Source organism: Seriola lalandi, unplaced genomic scaffold, assembly GCF_002814215.2.
Source record: "Seriola lalandi dorsalis isolate HSWRI2012SDOR001 ecotype SW California unplaced genomic scaffold, Sedor1 jcf7180002054692, whole genome shotgun sequence".
Lineage (NCBI taxonomy): Eukaryota > Metazoa > Chordata > Actinopteri > Carangiformes > Carangidae > Seriola > Seriola lalandi.
The window spans coordinates 1,654,753-1,677,409 of NW_019525245.1; the positions used below are offsets into that span (position 1 = coordinate 1,654,753).

General features: G+C 39.5%; 3 protein-coding genes across 4 annotated transcripts in view; 2 read left to right on the forward strand and 1 right to left on the reverse strand.

The window, feature by feature from the left end:
- On the forward strand, positions 1–11,029 carry avil (advillin). Its single transcript, XM_023423460.2, has 20 exons — positions 1–178; positions 436–551; positions 698–772; positions 987–1,183; positions 1,267–1,375; positions 1,463–1,573; positions 3,415–3,620; positions 3,737–3,815; positions 4,049–4,147; positions 4,232–4,385; positions 4,506–4,606; positions 5,780–5,917; positions 6,027–6,185; positions 6,318–6,497; positions 6,970–7,118; positions 7,243–7,387; positions 7,512–7,700; positions 7,785–7,853; positions 8,322–8,432; positions 8,885–11,029. The coding sequence occupies exons 2-20, from the start codon at positions 492–494 to the stop codon at positions 8,996–8,998; spliced, it is 2,445 nt and encodes an 814-aa protein (XP_023279228.1). The 5' UTR covers positions 1–178; positions 436–491; the 3' UTR covers positions 8,999–11,029.
- LOC111667854 (uncharacterized) lies at positions 10,256–16,356 on the reverse strand. The gene is made up of 6 exons (XM_023423704.2): positions 16,141–16,356; positions 15,748–15,822; positions 14,092–14,130; positions 13,628–13,789; positions 13,419–13,502; positions 10,256–13,179 (listed from the first exon to the last, which is right to left on the reverse strand). The coding sequence occupies exons 1-6, from the start codon at positions 16,237–16,239 to the stop codon at positions 12,655–12,657; spliced, it is 984 nt and encodes a 327-aa protein (XP_023279472.1). The 5' UTR covers positions 16,240–16,356; the 3' UTR covers positions 10,256–12,654.
- Positions 16,357–17,614: 1,258 nt separating this feature from the next.
- Positions 17,615–22,657, forward strand: part of gdf11 (growth differentiation factor 11) — a 26,570-nt gene continuing 21,527 nt past the window's right edge. The window contains exon 1 of one of the 2 annotated variants that reach the window (XM_023423374.2): positions 17,615–20,391. In XM_023423374.2, the coding sequence (XP_023279142.1) occupies positions 19,977–20,391 (415 nt within the window). In that variant the 5' untranslated portion in view covers positions 17,615–19,976. The remainder of the gene's footprint in view (positions 20,392–22,657) is intronic. The other variant, XM_023423376.2, reaches the window with a different exon arrangement.

The window sequence follows — 22,657 nt, forward strand, 5'->3', positions numbered from 1 at the left end:
TGTGTGTCGTCCTCAGTGATTGGGCAGAACACCGTGAAAGATCCTGAAACATGCAAACACAGGCAAATATGGGGCACTGAGGGGAAGAGGATTGAGGGCCTTTTGTTATCAGATGGGAAATCAGCTGTTGGAGGATCATATAAGCTTTATAAGCAGCCCCTTCAAACAGGAATATCAGGTATGTACTGTTTGTTAATATAGAAATGATTTCATTTGATTGTATAGGCTCTCTGTAGGTTTCCAGTTCAGTTGGATATAAAACTAATCTTGTACAGTTTATCGTGAAAAAAGACACTAAAGATAGAATCTATAGTTTATAGATAATATAAACATTTGTGCTGTTGTGTGCTTTACAATAAGGAAACTATGTTTAATGCACAAGAAAATTGTTTTGCATTTGTATTAGGATCATTGTATTAGTATTTCCTCTTCCAGAGAAAGAAAAACAAAGAACAAAAGTGTTCAAGTGAAGCTGAATTCATCCGAGCAACATGGAGTACACGTTCAGAGCCGTAACTCACAGCCCTGGGATTATAATCTGGAGAATTGAGGTAATGTGATTTTAGTTGCTGCAATAATGTCGACTGAAGTTTTATGAAAATCAAAAGAAGAGTTATTGGGCAGCAGTGACTGAACATCTCTAGCTATTAGATTTGAAATGCACCTTTTTTTTCTTCTTCTTCTCTCTGCGTAACAGAAAATGGAGCTGGTGCAAGTCCCTGAGAAATCTCATGGAAACTTTTATGAGGGTGACTGCTACGTACTTCTATTTGTAAGTCTGTAAGGCTCTGTGTGCCAGGGCTCCAGGATTGTCTAGTAAAGCCTACTGCTGTGTTTGTAGACTTTGCTCTTTAGGCATACAGTGTGTTTTGAATAATGAAGCTGTGACAAAATGTGCTTGTATTTATACTTTTATTTCACATCAGATAGCATCCTCATCTATACACCACCCCACACTGACTGTTTCTCCACTGTTGTTTATCCAGACGCAGAAGTTCAGCAGCTCTCTGTCTTATGATATTCACTACTGGATCGGCTCACAGTCCTCTCAGGATGAACAGGGGGCGGCTGCTGTTTACACCATACAGCTTGATGATTTTTTGGGCTCCACTCCGGTCCAGCATCGTGAGGTTCAGAACCACGAGTCGGGTGCCTTCAGGGGATACTTCAAACAAGGAATAATGTGAGTGAAAGTGTTGGCACAGTAGGCCATCATTTATAGACAGTGAAAGAAACAACAATATATTCATCCTGTCTTTTTTTTAGCTATAAGAAAGGAGGAGTTGCATCAGGTATGAGACACACTGAAACCAACACCTATGATGTCAAGAGGCTGCTTCATGTCAAAGGGAAGAAAAGAGTGATTGCCAAGGAGGTGAGCCTTGCTGCACTGTGGTTATGTAACGTAATGAAAGACAGGAAGCCGTGTAGAAAGAGTGCTTTGTATTTTAATTTGTTTCAGGTGGAGATGAGCTGGAAGAGCTTCAACCTTGGAGATGTGTTTTTGTTGGACATCGGGAAGACTATCGTTCAGTGGAACGGGCCGAAGAGTAACAAACAGGAAAAGCTTAAAGTAAGATTTTTGCGACTTGCATTGGTGCCTGTGTATGTTGTTGGGTGCAAAATTAAGTTACTGTTTTGTTTTTGTTGCTTGCGATTTGAATTGTCTGGGAAGATGTTCCATGAACATGATTTTTTTCATCATCATGATCTCCCCAAGTCAGTGCTTGGACCCTGGTGTATCTGCACAAAAAAAAACAATTTGCAATCCAACTCTCTCTAAAGGCACAACATTATTTACATGGTACACATTGTAGGTAGACCTTGAAATAGGTCTGACTGTAAGTTCTTTCAGTGCTGACACCAGATCGAAATATCGTATCATATAACTTTTTGGGAACCTGTGAGCTTATTTCCTTCTTCCTTCAAACAGGCTCTGAATTATTCATTATCCCACAAACACTTCAAAACCATTTAATAGTAATGCAGTTAGTGCATCACTTTTAGATCCTGGATATTCACGTTCTAAGCATTTACACACATTTTAGTTAATTAAGTCACATTCAGCTGTTAACTAGCTTACAGTTTGCATGTCCTATAATAACACAGGATTTCTGGTTTCACTTGTTGTTACTCGCCAGAACTGTACTGTAAAAAGGCAAAGGGCATTGGGTCACATCTGGGAGCTCCACCTGTCCCTTGTAGCCTGGATGTTGTCCAGAGTCCTGTCGAGGTTGGAACTTATTTTACTCTATGTCACAAACATGAGGCTCTGGAAGCTGCCAGGACATTGTATCTTTTCTTCTCACTGCTCGACACTTATTAGACTTTCTTAGAGGGTGATTTGTGACACAGTACAACAGAACCGTACTGTAAACTAAAGTGAAATCCATCAGCACTTCTATGGCAATTTTAACAGTTTGTATACCTTTGGTAAGCTAAGTAAAGAGATAAATCAAACAGTTATTGCTGAGTAGTTCCTCATTACTTCATCATCATATTAGAATAAGTTCCTTAACAACAAACCACAGACAGCAGGTTTCAAAGCAAGTATTCTAATCATAACATTCAGGCCACATATATATTAATATTCACATCAGTGTTATTTTGATTCATTGTTTGGAAACCTGCTGTTTCTGATTTGTTGTTAAGGAACTTATTCTAATATAATTAATCAATGAACGCTTGACAACGCTATTTGATGTGTCACTTTATGTAGTAAAGCTATACAAGCTGTAAAAACAATGGACCGTCATTTATGGTTCGGTTCTGTTGTACTGTGTTGCAAATTAGCCTCTAAGAAATGATAACAAGTGTCTAATAAGTGGGAAATAAAGATGCAGCTTAATGTTTGTGGACGGGAGTACCGGAGTTGAGTAAGTATGACAACCTCCGCGGGACTCTTGACAATATCCAGACTGCAAAGAACGAGTGGATCACCTGGATGTTAGTTCAAGGTTTTCTTCCAATGAGCAGAAAATGACCCAGTAAGAGAGTGGGACTATGTTAAATTGTTTGGTCCTAAGTATATTTACTGTCTAATAAAGATCACATCATTTCCAGTTTTGTCTAAGTTGATACAAAGTCTTGTTGCATCTTATTAGTGTACGGTAAAATTAAGTGTGACCAGATTTCTAAGAATCCAGCGCAGAAAGTCTGAAATGAAAAGCAGAAAACACTGGTATTTGTACAATTGACCATTTCAGTCTTTTAGTTCTTTCTACAGTAGATGTGTGCCTGTGTAAAGTTACTGAATGAGTCAAAACCACAGCTTGTGGCAACATATTTTAGTACACTGGACACAACATGACATTTGCACATTGTTAATACTTCACTTTTGAAATAGACTGTGAAATTTGTCCTAAGATTATAGGTGAAGTCTGGATTGTGTTGTACTGTACCTCTGCTTCTCAGGGCATGTTGTTGGCCAAAGACATCCGAGACAGAGAGAGAAGCGGTCGGGCAGAGATCAGAGTGGTCGAGGGTGAGGCAGAGAGCAACTCTCTTCACAGCATGAGGATCCTGAATGATGTTCTTGGTGAAAGAACCTCCACGCTGACAGACGGATCTCCTGATGAAACCGTTGACCTGGAACAGAAGTCAAAGCTCACACTTTACCAGTGAGCTGCTCCCTGATCTGTGTTATCCTAAATGTCTCATGTAGTCTGCGGGTGAGGATCCATCCATATTCAGTTAAAGTGTTGTTTATCTTTATTTCTTTCTGCCTTTATGTCAGCGTGTCAGATGCTGATGGCAAGATGAAGGTCACAGAAGTTACTACCAGACCACTGGTTCAGGATCTGCTCAACCATGATGTGAGTTGGTGCAATACTGACTAAATGTAGGATGCATATAATTTACGTTATGGGCACAACTAAATGCATTGGAGTTCCACTATAAAACTTGATCCATCTAGTTTGACATTTCACTTTTCCTATACAAGCTAAAGGCTTTAAATTCTTGACACTGCAGGGTGAAGATAAAATATTTTACTAACTGATGTATGAAATAAGTTGGTTTTGTATACTTAGTGTAATTATCATTTTAGGACTGCTACTTCCTGGACCAGGGAGGGACGAAGATCTATGTATGGAAGGGGAAGAAAGCAAACAAAGCTGAGAGACAGGCTGCTATGGGCAGAGCTTTGGTAAGTGACACTACATCATTAGCTTGTGTTTGATTGATCTGGCATGACGTATTTATTTTCTCGTGTTGAATTCCACTTTTACAGGAATTCATCAAAGCAAAAAACTACCCCATCACTACCAATGTGGAGACGGTGAATGACGGGGCGGAGTCAGCTCTTTTCAAGCAGCTGTTCAAGAGGTGGACAGTAAAGGACCAGACTCAAGGAATGGGCAAAAAGCACACGAGAGGGAAAGTGGGTACGTACCTTTGTTTGTAAATCCACAGAAATAACAACAAGCAAAAAATGACATGCACATTTTTCTTTGAATAAAAACTTTGTAGGTTGTTGATTTATGATTTATTGCTGTCTGCTTTAGCTCACATCACACAGGAGAAATTTGATGCCACTCTGATGCACAGGATGCCAGAAGTTGCTGCACAGGAGCGAATGGTGGACAATGGCACAGGTCAAGTGGAGGTATTTGTGACTACTCTGAATTTAATTTTAGTCACACTGTATCAGGTTTGTCCGTCCATCAGTCTGTCAGTCCAATATTTTGGTACAGAATCAAATATCCTGACATTTCGAGTATGAATCACTCACGTCCATCATCCATCAATCAGTTCATGATTGATACCTCAAAAACTGACTGAACAGCTGGAGGCCAGCTACTTTGAGATTAATGGATGCTACATTTAGCACTGACATGCTAAATGTGATCATTGTACCACAGTAGCTGCTGCATGTTCATACTAAGTGTTGGTGGCAGGCTGTATGTCAAACATTCAGTAGTTGTTGGGATGCCTGTCAACATGCTAACTGCAGACATCTTACCATGCTAATGTCAGCAAGTTAGTACATTACATTGGCATTCAGGCCAAAGTGCAGCTAAGCAGGCTAAAGTAAGCAGGAAAGCTAGGTGCAGTTGAGACAAAGGCTGCGTCTGCAGTCACTCACTACTCCCTATATTGTCCCTTCTGTAGTGCTGTCCGAATGTGTAGTGAAAATCATTACACCCTATATAGTGGACTCAGCTGAGACAAATATTTTTTTATCCTGTTATCCCGTTATGGGAAATAATAGAGCTTTGTTTCCTCGAGATAACGGGATGATTATCTGGAGAGAACAAAGCTTCATTATCTCGAGATAACGGGATAGAAAAATATTTGTGTACATCTCTGTACATAGTATCCCACAATGCATCATAGAAAGTAGTGTACAAACAATGGGTATTAATCTGGCCCTGCTGACAAAATACAGCATAGTTCAATGAAAACGGAGCCAAGTTTGACAGTGTAGAGCTGACCAGCACAAAATGAATGTTTTCCTTTGTTTTTTACAAGTAGTCCAGGACAGCAAGGTTAGCTCATTTCTTCATGCATCCAACATTTTTTTTTTCTGGGGTGTAATGTTACAGCCTCTTGGGGCCACTAGTGTGGCTACAAACTTTGCACAACTCTGACACACATCGGAGAGAAACATGCTGCTGATGAGGTTTGTTTGAAACTTTCAGTGCTTCAGGCCTCGTGTCTATCTACTTCACAGAAAAGACAACTGCTCAGACATCACTGGACCTCAGCCAGTGCTGTGCAGCAACACTTTTCTGCCATTTGTGTTTCAGAGTTAATTTACCTTTTTGATGTACCGCAGGTGTGGAGGATTGAGGATCTGGAGCTTGTGCCCGTGGACCCTCAATGGCACGGATACTTCTATGGAGGAGACTGCTACTTGATCCTCTACACTTACTTGGTAAACAACAAGCAGTGTTACCTGCTCTACATATGGCAGGTGAGGATGTATAAATTAAGTTTCTTACAAAGTGGCTCACAAACAAAATGTCCTCCACATTCCCTGCTTTGGATTTTTCTGATTGTCATTTATATTATAATTATTTTAGGGGCGTCATGCAACACAGGATGAACTGGCAGCCTCGGCATTTCAGGCCGTGGACTTGGATCAGAAGTACGGTGGTGAACCAGTCCAAGTGAGAATAACCATGGGCAAAGAACCAAGACACTTTATGGCGATCTTCAAGGGTAAAATGGTCATCTTTGAGGTATGACTGTTGACCACATTTACAGTCATTTCTTTGGAATCATTGTGTTTGTTAAGTTTTTTAATTTACAGGCTTGTAAATTGTTTTAGAGTTTTTATAACAGTGAAGAATATGTCCTCTCTTGTTTTGAAGGGGGGCACGTCTAGAAAAGGATCTTCTGACCCAGAGCCTCCGATAAGATTGTTCCAGGTCCACGGCTCTGACCCATTCAACACAAAAGCCATTGAGGTCCCTGCGCTGGCCACGTCTCTGAACTCCAATGATGTGTTTTTACTAAAGAGCCAATCAGGAATTTATCTGTGGTACGGAAAGGTAAGATGGAGTTAAGATAAGAGAGAATTACAATACAACACGCTTCTTTTGTGGTATTTATCTTGTAATACTGTATCAGTGAATCAGCTATTAAATTAAAGTAAAATAGAAATATACTATATGGCCATTAGTATGCGGATACCCAGATTCAGATAGATTTCTTTGCTGTTGTCTGGGGCTGTTTTTCGTGATTTGGAGTAGGCTTTGGGGAATGATCATGATTATTCCCCTCTGCACAAAGTCAGGTCAATAAAGAATAATATCTCCATAATTTGTTGGGTGTCCACAAACTTTTGTCTATACAATTGTAAGTATTTATGCCGGAAAAGTGTAAACATGTTCTCACCCTGTTAATGTAAACTGTTTTGATTTGTATTTGATCAGATGAGATCATGATGTCAAACTTTCAACACTGTTATTTTTTAAAAGTTTAAGTTATTGATAAGGTGTAACTGATTATTTTTTTTACAAGGGATCAAATGGAGATGAGAGGGCCATGGCGAGGGAGGCCAGCTCTGTGATTGGCCAAAATGGATCAGAGGAGATTGTGGCAGAGGGTCAGGAGTCCGTTGAATTCTGGGAGTTGCTTGGAGGCAAAGCTCCATATGCTAGTGGCAAGAGGTAATGATTATAATACTAATGCTAATGTTGGAAAGCCAGGTGCAAGTGCATTACTCTTATAGTGGGAACAATGAAGAGGAAACACATCTGTTCTATATGTTTCGTTATGTGTTGTCGTCCACAGACTTCAGCAGATGGTTTTAGACCACGAGCCACGTCTGTTTGAGTGCTCCAACAAGACAGGCCGATTCATCGTGACCGAGGTGACTCAGTTCACACAGGACGACCTCAGTGAGGAGGATGTCATGTTACTGGACACGTGGGATCAGGTATGAGGTGACACTGTTTGTGACAACTACTCACAAACTTTGAAATTGTCTTCTTTCTTTTTTTGATCAATTCCGAGTTTTGCTGTAAATCTTTTTTTCCCCCCTAACTCTGTCATCTCTTCAGGTGTTTCTCTGGATTGGTAAAGAGGCCAATGAGGTTGAGCGCAAAGAAGCAGTGGTTATAAGCCAAGAGTACCTGTACACCCACCCAGGCGACAGAGATCAAGACACCCCCATCGTCATGGTGAAGCAAGGGTTCGAGCCACCCACCTTCACTGGGTGGTTCACAGCCTGGGATCCGTCCATATGGAGTGTGAGTGTTTTGGTTTTTGAATGAAATAGGGCATGCACATTGACGAGTAAAACACATACGCTAACAAACATGTCTTTCTCTTAGGGAGGAAAGAGCTATGAGGAGTTGAGGAAGGAGTTTGGAGATGCAGCATCAACTGTTGACGTCACAACTGTATGTGTTCATTTCTCAAGCTTTTTAACCCACAGAAACTGTTGCTTTCCTCATGGTGTGCTGTGTAATTTGAATTTTTGTTTACATTAGATACCAAAATCCTACCATTCTTCTTCATAGCAATGGTTTGGGTAAAGAGGTTATATGATTGTAAACTAAGCAAAGGGTCGTTTAAGGTGTTCTTGTGTTGTAAGCTTTGCTTCCAGTCTTACCTCAGGCATCACTAGCATTACCGGCTGGTTAGTAATTCCTACTTTTGAATTCTGAGTGACATGCCATAATTAAAATAACAATGAAGACTTTGTTCCAAGTTAGTTTCTGCTACACAACTTTTATAACATCCAGGGACCGGAATCAAAAAAAGGACAAAAATCTACAAAAACTGTAACTGGAGTTGTCATTTCAGTGTCACAAGAGTAAGAGATAAATTAATGAAGATATCTTTGTTCCTTTAATGTGAATCTCCAGGAGCAGAACTCTGCTGAAAGGGAGAAATACTTTCAGCCCTTTCCACCTGAAACTCTGGTCAACAAGCTCGCCAGTGAACTGCCTGAGGGTGTTGACCCAACCCAGAAAGAGGTTGGTCTGTGTGTGTGTGTGTGTGTGTGTGTGTGGGTGTGTGTGTGTGTGTGGGTGTGTGTGTGTGTGTGTAGGAATTTCCTTAAGAAAACCTCAATTAACACCTACGAAAAGATTAGTTCATTATTGATTGATTCTTAAAAACTTTATTTCCATATGTGCTGAATTGTAATCTGTCTGTAGACACATTTCACATTTTCATGTAGCTGAACTATTGTCTCTATTTTTTCTACAATTAGTACAAAATCTTTATTTCTAGAAGCCTCCCAGGAAATATTCAAAACTGCAGGTCCACAAAAAAAAATCTTTACCATTAATTTTCTCTAAAGTCTTGAAGTTATTATCAGTATCTGCCATGTGTGATTCAGTTATTTTGTTTTCATGAACTACTTGATACTTTGTGGAGTTGTTTTTCAAACTTGTTATACAGTATTTTGTGAACTGCGTTTCAGAAACACCTCAATGACTCCGACTTCAGCAACACATTTGGGATCACCAAAGATGAGTTTGTGCGCCTGCCACAGTGGAAACAGCTTAAAATGAAGAAAGAAAAAGGGATGTTTTGATATTTTTATTATTACTTAAAGCCATCTTTAAGTCTCTCTTTGTGTTCTCTCCCCTTATTGGTTTTCCACTTTCCAATTGAATCTCTTTGTTAACCTATTTGAGGGCAGGACTCAATTTCTCTTCATGCCCTGCATATACTGTGATCCATACATTTGTCTCAAATCACTGCAGTACAAGTCTATACTGTGTGATTTTTTAACCTGATGTTATACAAGGACACTTGTAGCTATTGTAATAATATTATTTGTAATCTCAATGCGAATTTTTTTTTTTTAAAACAGCATTTTATCCAACCCAGCACAGTAACAAATACTTAATTTACAGAGGCTACACTTTTATAAACCTTGAGCTCAGTCATAAACAGCAACTCAAATGTCCACGACTCTGATTTCCCTTTTAAGTAAACGTCTACTTTGCCATCTGTTGGCCAAATGATATTACAGCATGTGAGGTTAAATAAAAATACTTATGTTTAAAACCCCAAAGTTCCTTCACTTACCTGCAAGAGAGAGAGTGTGAGATCTTAATATCATTGAGTAATGTGGATAATATGAACATTTGAAGGGTGTTTTTGTTTGCTTTGGTCTGTTTTTCTTTTTTTTTGGAAAACTCTTCACCTGTGTTAATATTTGTTTCTGTTTTGGAAAATGAAGTGTGCAGAATTAGCTGTTAGCAGTTCCTTTTTGCTATTCATCATTAGAAGTGCTGACAAATATCACAAATAACACAATTACTTTTACACTCAAGTGTTCAAAATCCTGCCTCATTTGACCATATTCTCAGGATCAGGATGTCATTATCAGTTGTTTTTTTCACAATTATAAAATCCTGTAATTATGAGATAGTCATAATCTTGAGATACGGAATTCATAATTATGAGATAATACAACACACTTCTGTAGGAAAGTGATTCATTTTTGATTACTTTCAATTATATTTTCTGTACAGTTTACATTCAGTTTCGTCTAACATACTCTGAAGGCACCACAAAAACTGTGCTGATTTTCAGCATCACAAACCTCCAAAACTATGTTTAAAGTATTATATTTTCTTTAAAAGCTTCCTCTGACATTCATCTAATCATAATAACTTTAGGAATCATTCTGGGGTTTGTTCACCTCCATTTGTAAAACACAAGCCGATGAGAATTCTTGCAGGAAATTGCTGCGACATTCCTGCATCGGTTCAAGATATTTCGTTTTGAATGTTTTGAATATTTTAAATAGAAGTCAACACAAATCACTAACCAACACCAGCATTCTTAACTCTTTTTATTTTGATATGTCTGAAATGTTATATCAGGTACAAGTATAAATTTATGTCATTTACTGTAACATCTGAACATTCAATTCAAAGCTCAGGAGTCAAAAATATTTAGACTCATAAAATGCACTGAAGTACAGTAAGAACATATTTTTTGCATTGTTGTCTGAAAGTAAAACACAAAAACAATTTGTTTACTCAATACAATATCAAAAGTCACTGCTGTGTGTCCCAGTATCAGGGAAGCAGTTTTCCCTGATATTGTGACATTACAAAAAAAAGCTGTTGACTAAACAGGAAATGGACTTGTTGATGACACAGTAACAGTAATTTCCCATCAGCTCACTTTGTGTAAAAAGAGCAAGTCATCTGAGCTGCTTGTGACTCCAGTGGTCTGTGAACAATGGCAGTCGGCACAACAGAGAATCAAGTATTGGCATGTGAACCAGCATTGTTTTGAAACAGGCATGTGTGATTAAAGTAATGCAAAAGACAAACAATAGGCTTAAACCTGAAACATCATATGCAGCTAAATACAGCAACTGCAAACGTTCTACCTTTTTTCAGATTTCCATAAATGTATTAATATCTTTACACTTTTGTCAACCAACTGTACGGCAGAATCACTTATCAAAATTGTGATTTTCATTTAAAATATTTCAGTGTCACATGATATGTTCCCTCAAAACTGTTGTAAAAGATCCAACTCAGGAATGATGCATGTTTTGCAAACAAAATTAAAATTGAAAATGCTTTTAATAAACCAATTTTTCGCAGTAAACAACTTATTTTAATAATACTTTGATCTCAGTGTGTGAAAGTACTGCATGCAAAAGTACTATTAAATGACAGATCAATTCATGTGTAGTTTGGAAATCAATATTCATTAGCAGTTGCTCATGCAAACTATTACAAATGAGGTGAAAGAGTCTACTCTTGCCTCAAGCATTACAAAAAAAAATGTAACATTGTAAAAAATACACATAAAAATTGCGATTAAATACAGTGTGTACAGCAATCAAAGACATCCAAAGAGACTTATTTCAGCAAGTTTCACTGCAAATGTGCAAACATACAGTATCACCATGCAGTCAGAGAGAAAACAGCCTGCGGCAGGTCAGCTGTTTATTTCCCGCTGACGTGTTTGGTTATAAAGGGAATGTTGTTTCTAATGTAATCTGACAATTTTTTTGCCACAATACAAGAACTTTAGAAAGTGCAAATGCAGCCAATTTCCCCAAATTTTCAAAACAAAACAGGAACAAGGGACAGTATGAAAATAAAATTTAAAAAAATGTTCTTGTGGAATCAGTGAGACAGTAAATAGATGGCATTTCCCTTATGTAAAAAAATCCCTTTCTTGTAACCTTCACCTTTGATTATCAGTATCTAATCTTAGCTGTCAAGGAGCAATGTCAAACATGACGTAAACCTTCTTTACAGTGAGCTCTACAACTGAGGACAGTCAGACCAAATATCTTTAACTGCAGATGATGTTAACTTATTGTATGCAAGACTATACTCATCCCATTTTGAAAAGCAAATTTAATTGCTAAAATGGTCGGACTACATGTGCAGGTATGGTTGAAGGCGTAACAGCAACAGTCCCTGTCCAAATACTTACAGAGCTCACTGTATTTTGTACACAGGTAAATCCTGATTTGTGTCTTGGCAGCTGTTAGTGTACAAACAAACTTTCTTAAAAGAGGACCAAAGAGATAAACAGCCAAGGCAGCATGGAGTAATTCCATGTGTATACACAGATAAAAAAACAAACAATTAAGACAGACATTAAAAGACATAATTGTCAAATTATATAAAGTAGTCATTTGTGGAAATGGTAAACCACCTGGATCCTGAGTTTCTTTATTGTGAATTGAAGTGAATCTTAATTTATACTACAGTGTATTACAGAAAGGGCTGCAACTAATGACTTTTTTCATTATAAATTAATCTGTAGATTAATTTTTTTAGAATAATCAATAGGAAACTCTGTCTATAACATGATGATTATGATAATAAAAAATGATCATTACAATTTTTTAGAGCCCAAAGTTTTGTCTTCACCAGTGTTTGTTCCACCAGTAATCCATAAAGTAAAGCAGCAAATCCTCATTTGAGAAGCTGAAACCAGCGTGTGTTTGGCATTCTTGCTTGAAGAATGACTGAAACAATTAACTGATTATCTAAATCGCTGAAGGCAATTTTCCTTTGATCAATTAAAGATTTATCGTTGCAGCTCTAATTACAGTAACTCTGGGTGTTGTCGACAGCTGCAAAGTTAAGAACATGAAGATCAGATTTTGATAACTAGCAAAGAGCTCTTGAATTTGACCAAATGATCAATGATAATCTCTGTCCTTTTCCCCAGCAGTAGATAAAACTGATGAAGTTAAGACACAACGCAGGCGTCAGGGCTTTTGGGGTCTTGGGTCTCGCCGTCTTTGACCTGACAGTTGTTGGTTGGACGTTTCTCTTTATTTTCTGAATCATCAGGCAGCTCCAAAGTGTCGCCATCCCCTGGAAAGATCCTGTCCTGCTCTGGAGTCTCAGCAGATGCATCCTCATAGGCACTTAAGTTGTCTGAGTCGTTCCTGTCCGGCGAAGGATCTCGTCCGTCATCGACACCATTTTCGTAAGGCCTCCGGAGAACCCCGTCTTCAGAGTCGAGATTGTCCAGTGCAAGAGAGGGTATGTGGGCCAGGGGCTTATTGACCATCCTCCGCGGCTTTGTCAGGTCACTTCCTTCTTCCTCTGCCTCTTCACCCTGACCCTCCTCCTCAGACGCTTGACCTCTGTTTTCACTGCTGCGAGGTTCACTCAGGGACGAGTCTTCTCTGTGTGCAGCTTGTCCTTGTCTCGTTGCCCCGTCTTCACTTCCATGTCTGTTCACAGGAGCAGATGGTTTATTCCTTTCCTGCAAAGACAAATTTAATTGTGGATTAGTAAATCAAGAGCCTTTTCAGATAAAAATAAAAATATAATTACATTTGAAAATTAATGTGATGCATTTTAATTCCAATTGCAATGTGTACAAACTTGAATGTGAGATTTAAACATGAAAAAAATTAGTTTTAGAAGGAATAATTCAATGTCATTTTTGGCGACATTACTCTGTGATGTTTCGTTATATTCTTATTTCATCTGTCACGTTACCTCTTTTAATCTCTCCACCTCTTGCATCAGAGAGCAGACCATGCTCTCCAGCTTCCTCTTGGCCTCCCTCTCTCGTGCCAACTCCTACAAATGCAGAGAGACGCGGTCGCATCATGAGACGACCAGCAGCTTGTTGGTTTTAAACGTACTTGTTACAATTAGGAACAAAAGTGAAGTGGTGTTTCAGTTTTGGTGAGGCCTCAGCATACCAAAGTAGCCTGTCCAGCTTCCCTCTGGGCCTCAGCCAGCAGCTCCTCTACGCCCTCCAGTGTGTCCTGCAGGACATCCACCTGGAACAACAGAGCCTCTCGCTCGACCTCCAGCCCACGCAGCTCCTGCACCACCTCATCATAGCTGGCCTGCAGCTCCAGCTACGCCACAAACACAGTTACAAATCAGTGTGGGCAATTTCAGAGGAACACGTGACAGTCAGTGGGAGGGCGAGTGTTTAGTGAGCTCTGAGGTGGGAGGCCTAATCTGGAAGCATGACAATCCCTCCATATGTAAAGGAATCATCTAATAATCACCAATATTATCAATAATAATATCACATCCATAAGAATCATCTAATAATATACCTGACAGAACAACTAGTGAACAAATAGTTTAATAGTTTATAATTATAATAACCATCATTATATTCATAATAATAAAAGCAGTAAGAAATAGTCACCATTTCTGGGAGTCCCATGTAGAGATCCTGGTCAGATTGCTGAAAGGAGAAAATGTAAAAAGCAAGTTCATTAGTAAATGAAACTTTTTTCTTTTTGATTACACTAAATGAAGACAAACGGGGCTGTAGAGGAGCATTTGCTGTTCATCCTCTCATACACCCAAAATAATAATAACATAAACTTATGTGTGAAACATTACTTGAAAATGATGGTGTTCAAAATTACCATACACTTGATTGACAAATTTAATAATCATAAGTTTTCATGAAGGAAATCTTATTATATTATATAAAATGTTTAAAAATTCTGTTCCTGTTACTAAGTCCTGTCTTTACTTGGACTGATGATATCACAGACAAGAGCCTTCAGTTTGAGTTGTTAGACTTTTTTCACAGACAACATTTTGACACGTCACAGTAGAAAAAAATAGATAATAATAAATAAATAATTAAAATGAATGATGACTGAATTACATTTAACTACTTCATTTCTGGAAAATTTCAGCTATAATTGCAACTCCAAACTTTTTACCAAACACTGTTACTGCTAAGTGGCGTCTTCATAGTATTTTGATTGAACACTTGATCGACCCTAGTTTTTCATTTTATGTTCATGTAGTTGATCCTCTGGTGTCTCACAATCTAATGGGTCTCAGGTTTCGTTACACTGAAATCCCAGCTATCAAAACATGTGACCTATGTAAATACTGTTGACGCACCATGTTTGATAATAGCTCTCAGTATGTGATAAAGTATGATGTAAATGCTTGTTGTGGCAACACGGTCTCAGGTCTCAATAAATGACCTACTAAGACGCTTAAACTGGCTTTTTTTCACATTAGACTCACAATTTTTTCCTTAGTACTGGTAAATTAGAGGAAAACAGCACACAGCACCAGAAATAGCAAATATTAAGCTGTACGTCAGTCAGCATAAGTATTATCATATAAATGTACTTAAATCATCAAAAGTAAAAGTACTGATGTCCCCTGTGAATAATGTGTTATCATATAAGAGCTGGTCAAGGTGGAGCTGGAGTTCCCAACCTAAGTGTCCTACAAAGAGTCTTGAGATGATTAATGAGGTAACAAAGACAAACAAAGCACTAACAAATGATTGTATATTCATAGATTTCTCCAATCTTCAATATGTGGAGGATCGTGGATACATTTTCTTTATTTTATGCTTGCACATTGAATGGCCTCTGTGTATGATAATGTGCTATACAAATAAATTTGCCTTGCCTTTAGGCCTCAAATAGCTAATTAAAATTAAACAATGTAAGAAATGTAAAGGGGAAATGCCCCAATTAGACATCACAACTCAACACGTTTGGGAACCACCTGCTTAATCTTTAACATTGTGTTGGATTTTATGAGCTTATCATATGTGAAAACTTAATTTGCTGCTGTTTAACTACTAACCACAGTTGTCTAATTAGTGCAGTGTAAATAAAAAAAAAGCTATGAAGTAGAATGAAATGGAAATGCCCAAGTAAAGTACACGTACATGAGAGCATGTACAGTTACTGTGCACCACTGATCATTAAGAAGTGGGTAAACTGCAGATAATCAGGATTTTAGATAAGGTGGAAGTATTACAGTGTAACTACAGGTGGCCACCCCCTGGCTCCTGAGCGTGACGTCTGGCTCCTACCTGGCTGTCGCTCCTCCTCTTCAGGGTGCCTGGTCGGCTGTCGCTTCGTGTCAGACGCCTGGATGAACTCTCAGTCTGATGATAAAGAGACAAAGACACATCTCAAGCAGAGCCCGGGATCACGTACAGCCGCAACAAAAACAACAACACATGGAGTCAGCTTCTAATGGGGAAGTGGTCCGAAGAAACAGGCCTGTTCAAAACAACTGGTTCTTTATCTGAGCCGCTGTTCGTCTTAAACCGCAAACAAAACGTCTTAACGTCTCACTGACTCCGTATTTCTAACGTAAATAGATTTAAAACACTGAAATTGAAGCATAAACCAGTCGTGACGTTAGCTTTAGCTCTACACAAACCCTCTCGCCGCCGACGCCGTGATTTCCCTCGGCTCACCTCTTTTATAATGCTGCGGAGAGACTCGTCCTCGCTCAGTCCCCGAGAAAACGTCCGCTTCTTTGGAGAACCACTGCTGTCCAGCGTGACTGAATGCATTTTTATGGTTTATATTAAGCCTTTGTTTATGTAAGAGACACCTCCGAGCTCTCTGGGTGAAGTGGTGTTTGGTGTTTGTCTCCTACGCAGCAGCAGCAATGAGTGCACTGTCGACGCCCAGGCCGTGACCTACGGAAAGCCACGGGGACCAGATTGTCTTGAACACCGCCGTCACTCCGCCCACATTCACAGAAAAAGTCAAAGATCGCAGGGAGAGTCATGTTTGGAGCTGTGGGGAGTTAAAAAAATAAATGGCTTTTTGTTTGTTTTAAAGTTCAGATAAGCAGCATGGCGCATGTCAAGCCGAAATGAATCAATGACAACAAGGCCGCCAGGTATTTGGTATACTATATCAGCTGAGTTTGGTGGTTTATGAGAAAAGTAACTGAGTAGCTACATTTACTCATATAGTTTGAGATAGTAGTAGCTTACTTGAGTATGTGTATATTTTTGCTACTTCACAACTGCTCCTCTGCATTTTATCCACTATATTTATTGCAATATTATATATTAAGCTATCCAGCAGTATAGAGTCATTAAAATCAGCCCCACCTTTACCAGTTGCAGGATTAAATTGGTGTGCAAATTAAGACATTAAAAACTACAATCCAATAATGCTGATAATATATTATTATAAAAGGGGCAGTTCTGCATAATGAGTACTTTTACTTTTAGTCAGTTGGCAATTTATTGGACCCAGCTAGCTAAAACTAATGATAGTCCAGTACAACAGTCCTGCAATAAAACCAACCCTCCTGAGCGTTATAAGGTTCAGTTTTTGTTGAAACTGTTTAAGGAGGCTGCAGTTTGTGGTGATGTTAAATTGTATTGAGTTAGAGAGAGGCAGGTGTTTATATTTATTTATTTTTGTCCACTTAATTTATATCAATGGATGTAGGTTAAATGGCAGAAACACCTCTCTGTGTAACATAAAACTGTTCAACAGCTCCACAATCTACATCATACAGTTGACTCAACACCTCTCTAACACAGTTTCAATAAAAACTGAACATTATAATCTTCAGTAAGGGGGATTTATTGCAGGACTCATGTATTACTGCATTACACTGTATAAGTTTTGGCTAGGTGTTCCTAATAAACTGACAGCTGAATGTATATTGATACCAATACGTTTGTACTTTAACTTAAGTAAAGCTTTGAATGTAGGCCTTACACTTGTAACAGTGTTTCTACTTTTACTTTCTATCGAAGATCTGAATGCTGCTTCCACCACTACTGCGAGGTATTTTCAGGTGAGTTTGATGGTTTATCAGTACTTTGTGGAAAAGTAGAGTATACGGGATCTCTGCCACTTAAACTTTGGTAAACACCACATCCTTGTTTTTTATTTCAATGAGCTAACATTAAGTTCAACATGACTGTGTAGTCAGATCAGATAACACAACTGAGCATTATATCTGCAATGTACAGTACGTTCATCTCCACAGAGAAAAGACTGGTGAGTATTTCCTCAAACAGAGTCGCTGCAGACTGAGATGGCAGAGACATGGTGTAGTTTTGTCCCACAGATACTCCAGTATATCACCCCAGTTCCCGTCCAGTTGAAACAAACTCCCAAGCAGTGCATGCATTCATACAGATCCCCAGAAGGAGCATGAGATGAATGAGAGTGTACATCCATGCTGAGAGGAATGACATGGCAACATGCCAACAAAACTTGTCATTATGATACAGTCTGCAGCAGTTTAATATAGGGGTCATATATCAGTAAGCACATGTAAATATAACATAGACAGTTTTTGTATTTGTTCAGTAAACATACTTATACTAAGAATTTAAATTGCAAATCAGGTCTAAGTTGGTAACATTTCATTTTGTTTGAAGTTGCAGATCATAGATTTAATACACAGAAACATTATTTTCACCATGCTGGGTGACATGAGTGAAGGGAACAGGTCTGTGTTTCCCAAACCTGGATTTTCTGCCCAAGTGCTCTTACAAGAATAACTTCTTGTCATGAAGTCATGTGGCATTAAAGGTATAGTTTGACACTTAATAATAACGCTTTCCTGCTGAGATTTAGATCAGAAGATTGATACAGTCTGTATGACAAGGGTGATGCTACAACCAGGAGACATTTAGCCTATCTTAGCATAAAGACTGGAAACAGCTAGCCTGGCTGAGTAAAACGGTAGCAAAATCCCATCAGCACCTTTGAAAATCACTTATCAAAACGTTATATCTTATTTGTTTAATCCGTAAAAGTTATGCAGATTAAACAAAAAAAAAAAAGACATAACATGCAGCTTACATGAAAACTAAAAACTTACACATGATCTGCTCTGCAGCTGCAACTATGTTTCCCTCCAGCAGATGACACCAGTGGGTCAGTGTTGCCACAGTGACTACAGGAAACCTATTGCTCCACAAGGGGCATCTGTAGAAGTCTGCTCCAGAAATATCACAACTTTTATCAAGCATGTATACAGTCATGAAAACAGTATCTCTGCATGGTTTGTAGCTCGGCAACTTTTGATTACATCCTGAGGTTTTTGCGTATGGGGTGAGTTTATAGATGAAATATGACTCAGATAGAGCTTAAAATTTCACAATGCATAATAATGAAAGGAGAAGCAATATAGAAATGCATGACACTTTAATTGGAATCACCAGTTTCATAAGTAAGTAGGCCTATAATTCATTTTATGAAAAGGTATGCTGCTGCTGCATGAATGATTGCAAAACCTATTGATATGTTAACCATTTATTACTTTTTTCACCATGCTGCCTAAAGGGATTTAGCCTTTCTAAAAGCTTAATGATGCAACCATGAGTCTGTAGAGAAGGGCATATAACTACTTTTCTGGAGACTAACGCTCAGTTTAAAGATCCCTGCTTGGCAAAACCCTGTGCAACATCTTAATAATCAGGTAATAACCATCCGGTGCATGAAGATCCATTATAAGTGATTTTTGTTTTTTTTGTTGTTTTGTTTTGTTTTTTTTAACTAAAATGCACCATAAACATTTAGATGCGTGTGATTTGTGGGTGGATGTGGAGAGTTAGAGAGGAATCCATGCGGCTTTTTTCCCCCCCAGTTTACACCATTAAAATCATTTATAACAACAGGCGCAGTGAGCCATAGTTTCTTCCATCATCATAATAACCTAATTGGGCAATATCTCTAATGTGAGACATTGTTAGTGCACTGTAAAAACATTTATACTCTCATAACAGTGCCTGCACCCTCCCTTCGCTCTGTCCCTCTTGACTTGGTGACAGACCTAAAAGCCTTTTGTTGCAATCTTAGCCAATGGAGACGGATTACGACACCGGGCAGCTGAGATATATAAAGAGCCCCTTTTTGACCGCACTTGCACATTTTTCAGTGACACTTCTGAACATTCACACACCTCCATGGACTAAATTGTACAGAAGACCCACAAAACAACCATTATACTACATGTGAGCGGGCTATGCATTCATCAGACAGATAATTTGTTAACTTTCAATCAAAGCAGCCTGAACCGAGACACACTGGAACGCACTTTTTTTTTTTTTTTTTTTGAAATTTATTGCAAAAGCTCCTGCTGCAAAAAAAGCAACTTCGGGGTGATCGTACTGGATTAGATGCATGTCACTGATTCCCTGCCTTTTGTAGGATAAGGCAAGCAGCGGCGCACATCCGAGAGAGGGGATATAACGGGATAAAGGGAGTAAAAAAAAGACAAGAAAAAGAAAGAAAAAGTTGCATTGCCTGGTGTTCGCGCATCGTCATGCCGAGGTACAACTTCTTACTGTGCTTGATGGTGCTCATCTCCCTGGGACAGTCGGGGAGCGATGAGCCCAATCTGCTGCTGCCTCCTGCCAGCGAGACGCCCACGGATGCCGGGCTGTCTCTGCTGGACGAGGACGCCGGTGCTCACGAGTGTTCCGCCTGTGTCTGGAGGGAGCAGAGCAAAGTGCTGAGACTGGAGACTATTAAGTCCCAGATCCTGAGCAAACTGCGTCTGAAGCAGGCGCCCAACATCAGCCGGGAGGTGGTCAATCAGCTGCTGCCCAAGGCGCCTCCGCTCCAGCAGCTCCTGGACCATCACGACTTCCAAGGAGACGCGTCGTCCCAGGATGAGTTTATGGAGGAGGATGAGTACCACGCCACCACGGAGTCCGTGATCACCATGGCCTCTGAGCGTGAGTAATCGTTTACAACCCAACAATATTGTCTCCAAATGCGTCATGCGCGTAATTGCGGAGCAGATAGGTTGAAGTGTCTCAGGCCTGCTGCGTGGACAGTGGAGCCGCTGTGGCTCAGTCAAGTCAGTGACCTAACCTACTTTTCGAGATTGGGATCTGGGGGTCCACTCTGTGTGTCTGGAGCGGGCTGATAAAATTAGACAAATGGCATCTGGTCAGCTGTTTGCCACGGCTGTCAAAATAGGGATTAACGTGTGGACCTGATAAATCAATAATCAGCAGCATAAAGAGCCCTGTCACTCTGAAACAGACAGCTCCAATATGGCCTAATGAACTTTTGTTTTCATGGTGATGATCATGATGATGATGAGGAGGAGGAGGAGGGGGGAGGAGGATGGAGGGCTAAGTGCTGTTGGAGCAGGGTGTCTAATATTTAGCTGCTGAACTCCTCAGTCCACCTTCCTGCTGTCATGTTCAAACTTTCCCTCTCTGAGATCGTTTTTGTGTGCAACGCATGGCAGACCCGCTTGAATGTCAAGTGCATTATTAATGATAATGCAGCATTTGGCTGGCAGTTGCATCACTTTATCCTTTATGTCCTGTTTTGCATAAAAGCCCCTAAATTCTGGAGTTATGATCACGTCGTGAGGCCCTCTGATTATTGCCCCCTGACAATTTGCTCGCCCTCTTATGGTTTCCCATAAATCCACAGATAAACCGCAGGCAGGCCCCTTAGAGACATTTTATAAAATTACTGTTGAACCCTGGCAGCTGTGCTCTATCGGTCTTTTATAGGAGGCTCTACCGGTTTCCCTGCTGTTCATCGCAGTGAGAAAAAGTGTGTCCAAAAAGCTGCTATTGTTCCCCTCATGCAGCGGCCCCCCTCGGCCGCACTTGCCTTTTAAATGCGAAGTTTATAGGCGCAGCTCGTTTTTTTTTCACCACGAGTACACAAAGACAGAGAATCACTTAGTGTCGAGGGGAGTGTGTGACCTTTTCCTGGCGAATCGCGGGGTTCAACAACATTTACACACGTAATATATTCTGCACAAGGCGGATGAAACACACTCCAAATAATCAGTTTTTTTTTTACTCCAGAGTGAACAAAGATAGGCCTGTGTTCAGGAGACTGTGGCCTTATGTGTTGTCTGACATAATTAATTTATCATTATAATACTATCTATCTATCTATCTATCTATCTATCTATCTATCTATCTATCTATCTATCTATCTATCTATCTGCATAATAAAGGAGCCTATAGTTTCTCCATACTGGTTAATTAGCTTTTGAATAAATTGGTCCAGGCCTATGTTTGGTCTATTTTGATATCTTGTACTTTAATTTTACTGACACCTCCATCACCTCTCCTGACAGCCCCACCTGTCTCTGTCATCAGTTGACAGTTGTAACTGCAGGTCATCTGAATCGCTCCTGTTCCAGCGCTCTCTTATAACTACTTATTTTTTTTAAAAACCACTTGCAAAACTCTTTTTTCGCGAAAACCTTGTGTACATTGTAAAAATAGTTTCCTCTGAGAGTTGCTCAGCTGATGTCTTATATCTTACAAGTGACATATAGAGGCATTGTGAGGTATTTGAGTTACTGTTTATCCATCTATCTATCTATCTATCTATCTATCTATCTATCTATCTATCTATCTATCTATCTATCTATCTATCTATCTATCTATCTATCTATCTATCTATCTATCTGTTTCTCATATACCTGCTCACAAACACTCATACTGTATGTGATATATGCTGACAACTGAAACTTTCTGTAATAACCTGCTGTGATTTCTCTGATGTGCAGATCAGTGCTTTACTGGCTTATTCCCTTTCCACTTGTAAATATAGACAAGATGAAACTCCCTCCATCTCAACACCCTCAGCTGTACATTACAGAGGAAACAATAACCTCCAACTATATTTTTGACTCTTTGCTTCCCATCCTCTGTACGCAAACAAACAAACACACACACACACACACACACACACAGACGCACAAAACACCATGCCGAGTGATTTGATACCTTCTCAAGCCAGAGGAAAGGTAGTATGTGTGACGCTGGCTAATTGCATACTTCTAACAGCATCACGCCAGCCAGAGCAGCTTAATGACTGACATTACTGCTATATCTGTCATGTTACAGCACTTCCTCTCTGCTCTGTTTGCCTCATCTCTTTATGTCAGCTGCAGTTTTTATCATCTGCTCCTTCTCTCTCTCTCTCTCTCTCTCCCCCCTCCCTCACCCCCCACCA